This window comes from Henckelia pumila, chromosome 2, assembly GCF_033568475.1.
Source record: "Henckelia pumila isolate YLH828 chromosome 2, ASM3356847v2, whole genome shotgun sequence".
Taxonomy (NCBI): Eukaryota; Viridiplantae; Streptophyta; class Magnoliopsida; order Lamiales; family Gesneriaceae; genus Henckelia; species Henckelia pumila.
The window spans coordinates 148,840,859-148,856,695 of NC_133121.1; the positions used below are offsets into that span (position 1 = coordinate 148,840,859).

A 15,837-nucleotide genomic window follows, 5' to 3' on the forward strand; every position below is an offset into this window, starting at 1 on the left:
AATTAATCTTGTAAATTGAGACCGAGTTACTACAGTAGATGAACGTTTAACCAATGGTCATGAAGTCGGTTCCCTACTAATATTTTATTGAGTGAGCCTGTCACATAGAGTTTGCCGATGCTGTTTACTAGATTTGTTTATAGCCTACTACGTTAGTCCGAAAATCTATCCAGTGCAAAAAAGACTATTGCATTAACCCAACAGTTATTCAGTGCACATCGAAAAGTAGCGATCGATTTATAGACAATGACAATAGCTCGACAGTTTACTCAATGCAAACCAGACTACTGCATTATCCTAATAATAGGGATGACAATGGGGCGGATGGGGACGAGGATGTCTTCCCCATCCCAGTCCCCAAATACAAAACCCGTCCCCATCCCGCCCCATTCCCCGTTATTTTTAATCGAGGATTCTCCATCTCCATACCTGCGAGGACTTAATCCACATTCCCGTCCTCATACCCAAATATTATATATATATATATATATATATATATATATATATATATATATATATTCTATTAGTCAATTTTATTGTAAAATACATAATAAAAATTTGGTGTAAAAAAAAATTGTAAAATTAAAATTTAACTTTAATCACAATATATTGAATAAAAAATATACCTATCAATCAAAATTATTTTTTGAGTGAATTAAAATAGTTCTTTAAAAATAAAATATCATATATCAAAATTTTAGTAAGAATATATTTTTTCTCAAACTTTTTTCAAATAAATAATAAATATATATATTATATTAATCTTAATAGTTTATTTATGTTACGTAATCAAATAATATTTTTATATTATAAAAATTATATTATAAGCGTATGAATTATTTATAATGCATAAAAATAATACAAACTAATAAATACTATTATTTTTAATTTTAATATTTATTATAATTTATAAGTTATTTAAAAATTTAATAAAATTTGATAAATAAAAATATTTATTCTTCAATATTATTATTATTATTATTATTATTATTATTATTATTATTATTATTATTATTATTATTATTATTATCAGAGCGGGTATTGTGGATTGAGATATCATCCTCATACCCACCCCAATATGCTTCGGGGAATTTTAAAAATCCCAAAAAACTCATACCCAAAAAATCTCTCTCATATCCGTCCCTTTTTGGGTTTTTTCCACGAGTACCTGAATTCGTGGAAAAAATTGTCATTTTTACCTATCAATTGCAGTTTTATAGTTATTATTATAGTAAAAATAAAAATAAAAACAACTAGTAATTAATAATAAAAAATAATTATTATTAAATTTGGAAATCGATGTTATGCGGGCCCAATGTTCTTTATAAATAGCCCCATCTCCTCACTCTGAGGACCTCTTCCGCCTGATTTCGGAAGCTTGGGATACGTAAGCGCGCTCTCTCTTTATGCTCTGTGTTTTTGTGTGTATTTTCATTTTCTTTCGTTGTTATTTTTGCTTTGATTTTGGTCTTAGATTTAAGGTTTAATGTTGAATGTTGATTGTTTTTTTTTTCTTTTTTATGCTCGTTTGATTTTTAATCATTTGATTCGTTAATCGATCCATGAGGCAGTGTTTTTTTGGCTTTCTTATCATCTGCAGATCGATCCCGCACCAGTTTCCGTGGAAAAAAGAGATGCACATTTTGCATACCACGCATCAAATCGTTAAAATTTGAGAGTAAAATTTTTAATCCCCATTTCCATGTTCCCATTTTGTTTCATGCCTCGGTTATTAACGTTGTCCTGATGCGTGGATTTAGAATCCTTCACTCGTTCTCCGTTCAATTGCTCTATTTGTTCTATTCTATTTCATGAATTAGTCCCTCCACTTTTTTCCTTCATAACAAAACCCCCTCGATCTCCATTTGTTATATAATGTCTTCCAAGCAACAACCGAGTAGCTCGGGTTCTGATGTCGAAGAAAGGAAGAGGAAGCGGAAGTTATCGAACCGCGAATCCGCCCGTAGGTCCCGGATGAGGAAGCAGCAACACTTGGATGAGCTGCTTGCTCAAGAGAGACGGATAGCGGACGACAACAAAAAGCTGCGCCAGACGATAGATGAAACCTCTCAGCTGCACGGCGACCTGGCTTCCAAGAACAACGTGTTGAGGGCGCAGGTCGCGGAGCTGACCGATCGCCTCCGATCTCTCAATTCCTTTCTCCAGGTTGCATCCGATGTGAGCGACCTGGTGTTCGATATCCAGGATATCCCGGACAGTTTGCTCGAGCCGTGGCAGCTGCCTCGCCCCATCCAACCTATCCCCGACAAGTTCAAATGCTGAACATTGTGGGGGGCTAGTTTTAGTTTTAGTCCATAAGACTAGGTGCAATGCGGGTCTTGCAGCATTGCTATGACTTGTAAAAATTTTAAGTTCCTAGTTTGTGATACGTGTGTTGGTTTGCCTTGGGGCCAGTTACTGCCGATGTTATAATCTATGAACAGTCAAATATTATTAGCAATATTATATGGTTATTCTTCTTAGTAAGAGGAGGCTATCGCCATCCTATGTTAAGAGAGAGTTCCTCGTTAACACTACTATGGCACAATGACTGGATTCTTGAAAGCAAACGTCGGATACATTTTAGCCTGTCAGAGATATCTATTCTATAGGTAAATATATAGTTAATTGTGGACGCAAATTTTGTGGTCATTTCTTTGCCAATCACGGGCTCCACGTTAAACTTATCCAAAACACAAGAATTGAAGAAAAACACCATAAAACGCACTAAAATATTTTGGAAAAATATAACCAAACATCATGGGCTAAGGAAAGAAAGAGCATTCGTTGAGACCCATATCCCCTCCGCTGTTCGGAGGCGCACGCCTATCTATATCTAAATCATAGCATAGCAGGAGCTGAAGAGATTCCCAAAAGCATTAACCCTGTGCTGTGCTGTGCTGTGTCCTTTTTATTTATTTATTTATTTATATTTATTTATATATCGCAATCATGAGCCTCCACAGACATTTGTTCAAGCCCTTTATTCTCTCCGCCACTCCCCGTTTTCTCTATCTGAAGCCCCCCACTCTTCCTCCTCCTTCGCTCTTCAGGTCGCATCCATTGGCTTCACCTATTATCCGAGCTAAAGCCATGAGATTTAGCAGTCTTTTACCTGTCCACGCCGCAGAAAACGGTGGCGCTTCAAACGGTGCAGCTTCTTCTGCCTCCGCCGCTAGTGATTTTGATGGTAACTTCATCGTTTCTATTCGTATTATTTGGTGCTTGACTTCGCTGCTCTATTCCTGTTTCTTGCTGAATTTTGCTTGATTGTTCTTTGTGTGTGTGTGTAGAGAGAGAAATTAATCGGGTGTTTTGCAAGTCAAACTTTTTTCATTCGGGGATTTTGCGTTTACTTGAGTTTCTTCTAGTGGTTGATTTTCATTGACCATTGGTGATCATGTTTCCTCTCATGAGAGGTTGATCAGGTGTCTTCTCCTCGTGTCTTCGCTGTGTTACGAGTGTTTATTCATGGGATCTATTTCTGATTCTCTTATCTTCAGTTCTCCACTTAAACATAAGCGAAAACTAATTGATGGAGTTGAAATTTTAATTGAGGTCTTCACAGAAGAGTCAATTTCAAGTTTAGGCATCTTGCTTTATTGGTGCGCTACGAGGTTTTCAGTTGTGAGAATTGATTACCTATGACAATGCACGTGTTTGTCTATTTGATATGGAAGCATTTTTCATATCTCCGATATGATCACACAAATGAATTCTTATTATGGTGCTTGGCACATGATTTCATCTATGGATTCTCAGGGAAACCTTGGACTTGTCTTTTTTCCCCTTTCTGGATTGCTGATGCTAACTGGATATGTTGATAATTTGTCCCTGGATAATTGGCTAGCAAGTCATCTGTCGTTTTGCATCACGTATATTTGTCTCTATTTTGGAAAGTGTGACTGCATTAATCGTGGAAGAAAAACTACAGTTTCAATTTCATTGAGGATAATTTGTCTTTTTTTTAAGTGACATGCGCTCTTCAGTACATGACACGTCTTGATCTTTTTTCTGATATATTGTATGTCCACTTTTCAATTTTGCATCTAGTTTCACACAGATACTCCGTCGATTTGGTTCTGAAGATTGAAACTTAAGTGTTTACTTCAAAAACACATTACTTCACCGTCGTAATGTTTGCTGATTGGCACTATCTCTATTTCTTACCATTTACTTTTTTGCAGATTCATCTTTGGGCAATGGCTACTGTCTTCCTCCGCGAGAGATTAGAGATATTGTTGATGCTCCTCCCCTTCCTACACTATCATTCTCTCCTCATAGGGACAAATTACTATTCCTTAAGAGGAGATCTTTACCTCCGCTGGCTGATTTGGCCAAACCAGAAGAGAAACTTGCTGGTATCAGGATTGATGGAAAATCCAATTCACGAAGTCGAATGTGAGTAAGATATGTGTTTTTTTTTTTTAAATGTTAATCTTCAGATTCTATTTTGGATATTTAAATAATCTCGATCGATGCACTCCACCCATTTAGCTGTTTATATGTCTTGATCCATTGGTGTTTTAAGAATCGTTATTTTTTCTGGGCCTTTCTGAGGTTTAAATTTTGTTCTGTCAACACTTGACGATGTGAAGGATTTATTTGCTGCTAGTTTTAGTTCTCATTTTCTTACTCGTTTAGTTAAAGCTTGTTATGGCTTTTATCTCCAGGTCTTTCTATACCGGTATAGGAATCCACCGTATAATGGACGATGGTACCTTGGGCCCAGAAAGAGAGATACATGGCCTTCCAAGTGGTGCTAAACTCAATTTTGTCACGTGGTAAGCGTCGAAGTTTGTGACTTTCTCGCAAGTACCGGAATTCTTGTCTTTTGGAATCTTTTCCATGCTTATTTTGGTTAGACCACCAAAGAGATAAACTTATCCAAAGGCCAGTCAGAACTGTCCCTTTACAATGGCTAGATGTATTTCGTGATTTATCAATTGACTTCTTCCTTTTTGAGCCCACATAGATATTTGTTGTAATAATAATGGATGAGAATGTTACTTTGATTGATTTGATAAATTAAAATAGCACTACAAACTCTTTTTTAGTATCCTAGGTGCTATTGGAATTTGAGAACAACGATATCTTGGCAAATTTGATTTTCAAAAACCTTGATATTAGCAAGAAATCAAATAATTTGTTGGTGTCTCACAGATTTTGAAAGAAGGTGAGTTGGCTTCAGACTTGTTAACTGAGACGCTGTACGCTTATCTCGGACATTGTGTATTTGGGAAGCGGATTGTTTAACCTCTCCTCATTATAGGATCTCTTTTTTTTTGATGCACTTTTGTTTCGTAACCATAGGATCGGATAGAAAGAGGTCATTTGCACAGTTTCCTTTTGTTTATCCTTCAAGTCTATGTCTCTAACAACACCCATTTATGAGGAACAAACAGTTTATGTCATGTACCTTTGGATTCCGTACTTTTTGAGCACACACACATATGTAGACAAAGTATCACACAATCGTGTCAACATATTTTTTCCTTTGAGGTACTCATCTACCTGGACCTGCTTATTGCTTTTATTCCAGGACTTGGGCAGGAATTAATAGAGTATACTAATAGGTTGGTTGTTGTGCATCCTGTTCTTAGGTTTTTTGACCCTTCCTTCTTCTATTCGTTTAATTTGTGTTACTGAAGATATACTGGTGTCATTACATTCTTGCAAATAATATAATGTTCATAAGTTTGACCCATTTATTTCTGTTCAAAAAGGTCAAACGATGGTTGCTTTCTTGCCTTTAGTGTGCGAATCGATGAGGTATGCTTTTTCTTTAAATGATTCATTATTTCCTAGGACGATATTAGTGCATATTCTGCGGAGTTTTTATGCCGAATTACTTCAAAATAACATTCTAGGTACAAAAACTAAATGTTGGCATAATCAGATTATACTTTATCTTGGAGATGGTTGAGCACAGTAGATTCACCTTATTGTGATGCACATTTTCTTTTGCAATATATTTATGTTTGCCTTTCTAACAGGAAGATGGGAGCAGTAGTAGGCTAAGCCTATGGGTAGCTGATGTTGAAACAGGAGAGTGTAGACCACTTTTCCAGGCACCAGATATCTTTCTAAATTCAGTTTTTGACAAGTATGCTGCCATTGCTGTATATAGGTGTATGTAGATTTTAATGCATATTAATTCTCTTCTATTCATTCATGTCAGCTTTGTGTGGATAAATAATTCAACTCTACTGGTCTGTACCATACCTTTGTCTCGTGGAGATCCACCAAAGAAACCTTTGACTCCTCCTGGTCCTAAGGTCCAATCTAATGAACAAAAGAATATCATTCAGTCCAGAACATATCAAGATCTTCTTAAAGACGAATATGATGAAGATTTGTTTGAATACTATGCAACTTCACAACTTGTTCTGGCATCTCTGGATGGAACAGTGAATCCAGTTGGAACACCGGCTATATATACATCAATGGATCCCTCTCCCGACGAAAACTACATTTTAATTGCGACAATTCACAGGCCGTTCTCTTTTCTTGTGCCTTGTGGGAGATTTCCTAAAAAGGTTGATCTTTGGACAGCTGATGGAAAGTTTCTGAGAGAACTTTGTGATTTACCCCTTGCTGAGGATATTCCTATAACTCATAATAGTGTGAGACGGGGAATGCGCTCAATCAATTGGAGAGCAGATAAACCATCCACTCTTGTCTGGTATGCTTCTGAGTATTCCTCTATCTGTTAAGAATAAATCTTGAATTTTGACATTTGTCTGGTCTCTCGCGTGAAATTTCTAAGTAATACTGTAATCCAGTGTCTATCATTATCATTCAAGTAGTAATTCACATATCCATACGCACACTTTCACAAAAAAATGTGGATGAAAAGTGACCACTGATGTCAATCCAAGTAAATTTATACTCTTTTTTTTAATAATGAATAGGGTTGAAACACAGGATGGTGGTGATGCCAAAATAGAAGTCTCTCCACGTGATATAATTTACACAGAACCTGCTGAGCGACTTGAAAATGAGCTGCCTGTAGTTTTTCATAAACTTGATTTCCGCTACGGGTAATTATTACAAACTCTGCCGACTCTGTTCCATCCTTCCAAGCAGATGACGCGCATTGCACATGAGTGCAAATGTTTTTCCATGTCTTATAATTGCATCTACGTAAATTAGGTGCCATCTTTGTAATCAGTGACTTCCCCCTAGGCTTACCGCTTTCACAATTTTGTCATGCGCTCGAATTTATGCTATGCTTTACCTCTTAACTTTTAAGTTGTGGGCCAACTACACTTACACATCTACAATTTTTGTGAGAGACCACTGACAACTATTGAAACGTCACATTTGGGCAACTATAAGTTTTAAATATTTTGATTGCACCATTATCATTAGCCATTTCGCTTTTGGTAAAGTGGAAGACAGTAGATCATATAATCAAATTTAAAGACAAGGATACATATTCAATTTGTATGAAGTAACAGTTGGTTCAATTATTGGATTGGGATTGCTAAAGGGTAACAATTATATGTAGTGCTTGGTTTTTATACGGTTAAAAGATTTTACTACGTTACTATTAGTAATAACTTTGATAAAATGACAGATACGTGGTCCTATACATTTGTTCGATATTGACGTAGCTCTTTCCTTCCAGGCCCATGTGGATAACAGTCAGTTCGAATCATATGGTTTAAATGACCATATTAATTATTGATTGGGGCCTATCTGAATTTCTGTAGTTGAGTATTTTAAATTTAATATTACCAACCACTATTCTCCAGCTCGATATGATGATCTAATTTGTTAATGTTCAGTGAAGCCATGATACTCATTTTCTTATTGGTTATATTTTTAGACTACTATTTTATGTCTTGAAATGATATGCCTACACACGTTTGATGTTTTTTGCTGTTTTTTCTTTTCCACAGAGGGATTTCTTGGTGTGATGATTCTCTCGCATTAGTTTATGAGTCCTGGTATAGAACAAGGAAAATACGAACCTGGATTATGTCACCGGGTTCTGAGAGTGTGAGTCCACGCATACTGTTTGATCGATCTTCTGAAGATGTTTACTCTGATCCTGGTTCTCCCATGCTGAGGAGAACTCCTGCAGGCACTTATGTGATTGCGAAGATCAAGAAGGAAGGTGATGAAAGCACATATATCTTGTTAAATGGAAGTGGTGCTACTCCAGAGGGAAATGTTCCATTTTTGGATTTGTTTGACATGTGAGTTTGATGTTTTCTTTGCTAATTACCCATCACTGTTGTCAAGATGACCTGGTGTCTGACACAAGGACTTGCAGAAATACAGGCTCTAAAGAACGAATATGGGAGAGCGACAAGGAAAAATATTATGAGACTGTAGTCGCTCTGATGAATGATCAGAATGAAGGGGAAATTTGTGTTAATCAGTTAAAAATATTAACTTCTAAAGAATCTAAGACTGAAAACACCCAATATTTCATGCTGAGTTGGCCAGAAAAAAAAGCACACCAGATTACAAACTTCCCCCATCCATACCCTCAGTTGTCATCCTTAAAAAAGGAGATGATCAGGTATGAAAGGAAGGATGGGGTTCAGCTTACTGCTACCCTGTACCTACCACCTGATTATGATCCTGCAAGAGATGGACCCCTTCCTTGTTTGATGTGGTCTTATCCTGGAGAGTTTAAAAGTAAAGATGCAGCTGGACAAGTACGTGGTTCCCCGAACGAGTTTGCTGGAATAGGTTCAACGTCTCCCCTACTTTGGCTGGCAAGAAGGCACACGTCTCTCTGCTGCTGCTTCAGATATATCTTTGTTTTTTTTTATTGTGTCTGTTTGTACCATAGTTTGGCATATTTATGATAGGTACAAATCCTGCAGGTTTGCCATCTTATCAGGACCAACGATTCCTATTATTGGTGAGGGCAATGACGAGGCAAATGATAGGTAATATACTGTTTTCTATTTGACCGATGAATTAAAAAAGTTTTATGTCAAGTCCATCATGAGGTCAAACTTTTAACTCTTCGAAGAATAAAATACCTACTCAAGCACCCCTTGCTATATCCTTTGCTCAAAAACTCTTGCTCCTAATTTTTTTTTCATCTGGCTGTTAGTTTTGCCGAGGAAGAATGAAAATTAAGTGGGTCATTATTTGATGTTATATTTCCTTGAACAGAGATCCCTCTATAGTATGATGGAAAACTTAGCTCCTGCAATTAATTACCTTGTTTAAATTGGGCCAAATCTTGTTTTGTCATGGTAGGTCAGTACTTATTATATATCAAGTTTTCTTGTCAAGTTTAATTAGAATAAGTAGAACAAATACAGGGAAAGAATCAGAATGATCTTTTAAAACCCAATCCATTGTAGAAATGGATAAACGCCCCCCCCACCCCCTTATTCGTACTCAATCATCGACATCTTGGTTCTTATGGTACTTGAAAATATTTGCAACTTCAGATTTGTGATTATAAGAAGTTGATGATTCAGTACTCAAAACTTGTATTTATCAGTTACGTTGAGCAACTTGTTGCGAGTGCAGAGGCTGCAGTAGAGGAAGTTATCCGTCGAGGGGTAAGTTTGTTTTGTTTCTGTTAACAATAGTACCACAACTTTTGTAGAAAAATTGAGTGATTATATCAGCATTTCTCTAGGTGGCCCATCCCGACAAAATCTCTGTTGGAGGTCACTCCTACGGGGCTTTTATGACAGCAAACCTCCTTGCTCATGCACCTCATCTTTTCTGTTGCGGAATTGCTCGTTCTGGAGCATATAACAGAACTCTTACGCCATTTGGGTTTCAGGTAGTGCTTCCGGTTAGGTGGAATAGAATTTCCTTTTATTTTATGTCCACAAGTATTTATTTGTATGCTATGTTAGTGTGCTGTAGTTTCCCTTTATGCTTCGTGAGTGCATTGTTTAGCTTGGTCTGTGAGTTTCCTCATCCTGCTTTTTTCCTGCCAGAATGAGGATAGGACGCTTTGGGAGGCAACTTCTACCTATGTTGACATGAGTCCATTTATATCAGCTAATAAAATTAAAAAGCCTATACTGTTGATCCATGGAGAAGAAGACAACAATCCAGGGACATTGACAATGCAGGTTGGATCCTGTCTGTTTTCTGTGTTGACAGAAATCCAATACATCATGACAAAGTCTATCTTTGAAAATTATTGTGAAATGTCATTTGAAATGATGCAGTCGGATCGATTCTTCAATGCATTGAAAGGCCATGGGGCACTCTGTCGCCTGGTTATTCTTCCCTTTGAGAGCCATGGTTATGCAGCGCGGGAAAGTGTGATGCATGTTCTCTGGGAAACTGACAGATGGCTGCAAAAATATTGTGTGGCAAATTCATCAGAAGCCAGTAAAGATTCGAGCGCACTTAAAGAAAGTACAACTAGCACAATTGATGCAGAGGGGAAAGCTGTCAGTGCAGCTGGAGGAGTTCCGGAGCAAGAATGTGCAGATCTCGTAATTGATAGATTTCACATGACACGCAGGTCTTCGTTGTGGTACTAACTCAACTTTTAAGTTTCAGACAGAAATTGTTGATCTCTTGCTGTTATTTTTTGATGTTTCACATCCGCTCTTTTTTTTTAAGCTTAATTATTATCATCAACACTTTGTCTACTCTGCTATTCGTAGCCTAAAATTCTTATCTCTGGTTTATTGAATTCCTGGTCCATTGCAGATATCATGAAAGATGGGCCATAAGGACATCTTTTTGAACTTTCAACTCAAGGTCAACACAGAACATTTTTAACAAAATCAGCCCCTGCTCAGGTAACACAGTCATCCTTCATGTGCAACAAATAAATAATTGAGAATCTGTCACTCAGTTACTCGAGTAACGATGATTGATGCTATAAATTTATCAGGAAAATTAGATTTGATTGTTGGGGGGGTTGGGGTGGGGGATGGGGTTTGGATTCTGAGCAGTGGCGAATGCTCTGTATTTCTGTCTCCCTTTGTTCTTTAATCTCACCTACACAATATGTGAACCTAACTACTGGTGAGTTCGTCGACGATATCGTCTCTCGACCCTAGAATTGTCGGGACTAAAGTTAGTTGGTTGATGTTAGAAACCTTTATTTCGTGTTTGAACTACTGAAGAAAAAGGGTTGGATGTTACAATGGGGTGCACAAAAGTGAACATTTCGTGCCTGAGAAAGTTGGTTGACGAATAATATTATGATTATAAACATTCGACAATGGAGAAGTCATTGTGCTGGTTTAATCATTTCTTTCTTGAAGCCGAAGTCCGGAACTGATATGTGCGAAAGTTTTTTGCTTAAATTGATATTGATATCGTTGAATTGGATTCGAAAATTAATGTGATATATGAAAAGATGCAAACGATTACAATAATTTATTTTTTGGGAAAATTTTATTACAATAATTGATCTTAGAAAAACTTGAGAGAGAATAATATTAATGTAGTTATTATCATGTTATTTATAGTTGATATGAAATTCGCTAGTCATTTCATTGTGTTAGCCTAGTAAACATTTCATAGTGCTCAAAATATTAAAAGTATCGTAGTCGTCAAAATATATCTTGGGCTTGATGGATGATTTATTAATTTATTAATCATCACATGTACAAGAAATATATACTTTGAAGTTTGAAACGCTGCAATAAGTGATTAATTAATACACACGTATATAAGATGTGCTAGATTTTAACCTAGCATATGAGTAATACATCAATGATAAATCTAATGTTCCATGATTTGTCGCGTCAATAATATATAATTAATTACGCCTATGTGTAAAAATACGAACCGTTGGATGCATGATTTGAGTATTACTCATATGCTAGGATCTACCATAAGATGTAATGAATTCTACATATCTACATGTTTATTCATTTAGAAGGTGTTTGACTAAACTTATTAAAAACAGCTTATAAGTTCTAAGAGTTTATAAGTTGTTTTGATAACTTATAAGATGCCAGATTTTATTTTAAAAATAAGTTGTTAATTGTTTGGAGGAATTTATTTTAAATAACTTAAAGATGATGATGTGTTTGGTATTATAAGATCTTTTTATTTTTGAAATTACCTATAAAAATAATTTAAATAGTAACATATATTTAAAAATATTTTTAAATTTTTTTATAAATATTAAACATATATTAAAAAAATAAAACTATTTTTAATTTTAATTTTAAAATTTTTTGATAAATTTTGTATAAAAAATGAACAGATGGCGTTGTGAGAATTTAATAAAATATATAATGATAATATGGTGAAGTAAAATATCAAAATAAGTTCTTTTTAAAAAAAGTATCCTCCCCTTCATTTTTTAAAAATAGCTTATAAGTTGTCAAAAAATTTATTTTGATAGCTTTTAAGCTGTTTGACAAAAAAATTGCATAACAAACAGAGCTTATAAACTCTGAAACAGCTTATAAGTTGTTTTCAAGAGCTTATAAGCTCTCCCACTAGTAAAATGCACGTGCTTCGCACGTAAGATCACTTATTTTATGATCAATTAGTTATATAATTGAATTAAAGATAATACTAATAATGAAATGTGATAATAATAATAATGAATTTGCATTAAAAAAACCTTTAAAATTATATCGAATTGAATTTTGATAATAAATGTTGTAATTTTTTTTATAGTTAAACAAAATACATGTAAGAAAAAAAAATGAGGAAATATTTTAACAAAATAGTTTTGATATTAGATATAATATAAAATTAAAATTTACTCATATTGTAATATGAATAAAATAATTATTAATAATCAAATCATCTATTTTTTAGATGTATTATTTTTTTAATAGTAGCTAAAAATCTTATGTTTGGATGCTAAGTTTCTTTTTATAGATATGAATTAAGTTTTAAACTTTACTTTTTAATAATTATCTTCCTATTATTTATACTGTTAAATTTAATGTTTTATATTGATTTTTATTATATACCAATTTATTTCAATATTTTTGGTGTCATATCAATTTACGTCACTACAAATTTTTTTTTATTTTTTAAATTATAATTTATTTTTAAATTTAAATAACTTAACATAATTTTAATAGTAGTTAATTTCAGCACAATACATTAATTATTATGTCATCACATTGAAATGCATCGATCTATTTATCACTTACATGTAGTATATGTAGATATATTAGGAAGAAATATAAAAAAAATATTGTCTTCAACAATTTTTTTTTTTTTGTTATTTCATTTATTATATTTTAAAAGATAATATTTTATAATTAATAATTATATCTAACCATCTTAAATAATGTTTTCTTAATCATTATTATATATAAATGATAATTTCATGTATTATTAATTAATAGTTTTGGTTATTATTCTATTATTCGTTCTAAATTTATTATATTTAATTAATATTTTCTTTGTTTTTCTTTTACCAACTAAAAATTAAAGATAACAATTATAATAAATATAATTTTATAATAACTTTTTAATTATAAACATTTATTAATAGACAGTACGATTTATTCTATTCATTTTATTTATTTTATGAAAAGATTTGATTATTGACATATTAGTCAACTCTATCACTTTGTTAAAAAAAATACATAAGATAAAAATGAGGAAATATTTTTAGAAAAATAGTTGTAATACAAAAGTATAAAATATAATAAATATCTCATTGACGCAATAATTTACATATTCAAAGTATTATTTGTAAATAAATGATTTTTGCTCAATTTTTTTACTAAGTATTATTTAATGATAATTGATAGTTTTATTTTCAATCATTTAAATCATTTTTATCTAACCATTCTATTTATCTCTATTAAAAGCAATGTATGTTTATAATTTGTTACGTTTTTATTAATATATTGATTTTTATATCAATTCATGTGTGTGTGTCTATATATATATATATATATATATATATAAATATATGCACAACATTTCATTTATTAAAGTGCATGATATTTTATTTTTATATTAGAATGTATCTTTCGTAAAAAAATATTAACAATTATTGGTTTATAAGCTACACAATAATAAAATTAGATAACCAATTTTTTTCTTTAAAATAATGTAACCATTTTTTAAACAATCAAACTAATACAATAATCATGAAAAAATAATATAAGTATAGAATATATTATCAAACACATAGAACTTTGAAATAAGTCATCATAATAAATAATTGAAATAAATATTAATTTTTTTAATAATTGTCTAGTTACTTAAAATATTTTGAAAAATACTATATAATTTTTACTATAATAATTTATTTATGTTGCAAATTTTTTTATTAATATACTATTTGAATTGTCCTCATGATAATTTATTTGTATATACTATAATTTTTTTGTTATTAAAAATACATTGTGTCAATTCGCACGCCTTTTATTTAATTATAAAAATTAACCTTCAATGAATTGGTTTATAAGCTACACAATAATAAATTTAGAATGCTTGAAATTTTATTTTTATATTATAATGTATCTTTCGTAAATAAATATTAATAATTATTGGTTTATAAGCTACACAATAATAAATTTAGATGACCAATGTTTTTTTTTTGAAATAATGTAACTATTTTTTAAACAACCAAATTAATACCATAATCGTGAAAAAATAATATAAGTATAGAACATATTATCAAACACATAGAACTTTGAAATAAATCATCATAATAAATAATTGAAATAAATATTGAAATTTTGATTAATTGTCTAGTTACTTAAAACATTTTGAATTTTTTTGAAAATACTATATAGTTTTTACGATAATCATTTATTTATATTGAAAACTTTTTATTAATATACTATTTGAATTGTCCTCATGTAATTTATTTTTATATTAGAGTGTATCTTTCATAAAGAAATATGTAATTATTGGTTTATAAGCTACACAATAATAAATTGACATGACCAATGTTTTTCTTTGAAATAATGTAATTATTTTTTTAAACAACCAAATTATTGCCATAATTATGAACAAAATAATATAAGTATAGAATTATTAAACACAATCATAATATTGAATATTTTTTTTAGTTACTTAAAATATTTTGTTAAATTTTGCAACATAAATAAATAATTATAGTGAAAATACTATATAATTTTTACTATCATTTTGAATCATTTATTCAATCTTAGATTGAATATTAATAAAATAGTATTACAAAAATTTATATTAGAATCTTGCAAAAACATGGATGAAATGAAAAAAATACATATACTAACATATAAAATTTATGTATGATAATTTTTTAGATAATTTGACATAATCAATAGTAAAAAATGAAAGTTATAGAATTAAATAACTTCTATTAAGATGAAAGTTAAATGTGAAAAATTACTACACCCAATCAATTATTATATCCAATTAATTTTCTTGTGTATTTTCTCATTTTCGTCCCATCTTTCTTGTAATTTTACTTATATAACCCTCATTAACATATCATTCATATGAAACAAAATTATACAAATGTATATATAGAATGCAAAAATTTTGCCCATACATTCATACTTTTATAGTAGTTAAAGATAAAGATTAAACGCAAGGATATCAGACCCATCGTTTATTTAAAAAAATATTTGATTCAGTCTTTAAAATTATCGAATTCGAAACGTTCAAATCTCTTTTCCTAATGAAGTTTTGGGATTTTACAGGATTGGAGTAAAAAAAAGTTAAAATTTCCGAGTTTTCAATTAAAGTCGAACTCAAATGTGCTCAGAGTATGGCCTGATTGGCCTCCAGGCTCCTGTTTATTAACATGTTCTACATAAATAATTATAATGTTGTTGTTAATTTATAAATTAAATTCTACTTTTTTTTTTTTATAAAATAGATAGATAATAGAAAACCGAAGGTAGTAGAAAACCGATTAGTACATACAATGAGCACGAAAACAATAAT

The 15,837-nt window shown here is 31.9% G+C and overlaps 2 protein-coding genes across 3 annotated transcripts; both read left to right on the plus strand.

The window, feature by feature from the left end:
- The first annotated feature begins 1,875 nt into the window (after positions 1–1,875).
- Positions 1,876–2,283, plus strand: LOC140878664 (bZIP transcription factor 53-like). The gene has a single exon (XM_073282280.1). The coding sequence runs from the start codon at positions 1,876–1,878 to the stop codon at positions 2,281–2,283; it is 408 nt and encodes a 135-aa protein (XP_073138381.1).
- A 476-nt stretch (positions 2,284–2,759) lies between these two features.
- On the plus strand, positions 2,760–11,447 carry LOC140879764 (probable glutamyl endopeptidase, chloroplastic). Of its 2 annotated transcripts, none has more exons than XM_073283653.1 (15): positions 2,760–3,190; positions 4,188–4,401; positions 4,674–4,784; positions 5,727–5,772; positions 5,997–6,106; positions 6,182–6,685; positions 6,915–7,043; positions 7,908–8,207; positions 8,285–8,743; positions 8,847–8,912; positions 9,482–9,542; positions 9,623–9,772; positions 9,933–10,070; positions 10,170–10,471; positions 10,663–11,447. In XM_073283653.1, exons 1-15 carry the CDS (start codon positions 2,953–2,955, stop codon positions 10,697–10,699), a joined length of 2,865 nt encoding a protein of 954 aa, XP_073139754.1. In that variant the 5' UTR covers positions 2,760–2,952; the 3' UTR covers positions 10,700–11,447. The 2 variants fall into 2 exon arrangements, with proteins under 2 accessions (XP_073139754.1, XP_073139755.1); XM_073283654.1 differs by having other exon boundaries at positions 10,170–10,483; positions 10,663–11,438.
- Positions 11,448–15,837: the final 4,390 nt, after the last annotated feature.

Excerpts from the sequence above, each read along its gene's own strand:
- LOC140878664 (XM_073282280.1), top strand. The coding sequence starts at position 1,876 with ATGTCTTCCAAGCAACAACCGAGTAGCTCGGGTTCTGATGTCGAAGAA.
- LOC140879764 (XM_073283653.1), top strand. The coding sequence starts at position 2,953 with ATGAGCCTCCACAGACATTTGTTCAAGCCCTTTATTCTCTCCGCCACT. Across the intron at positions 9,543-9,622 it reads AGGAAGTTATCCGTCGAGGG|GTGGCCCATCCCGACAAAAT; the intron begins GTAAGTTTGTTT and ends GCATTTCTCTAG. Across the intron at positions 9,773-9,932 it reads TTACGCCATTTGGGTTTCAG|AATGAGGATAGGACGCTTTG; the intron begins GTAGTGCTTCCG and ends TTTTCCTGCCAG.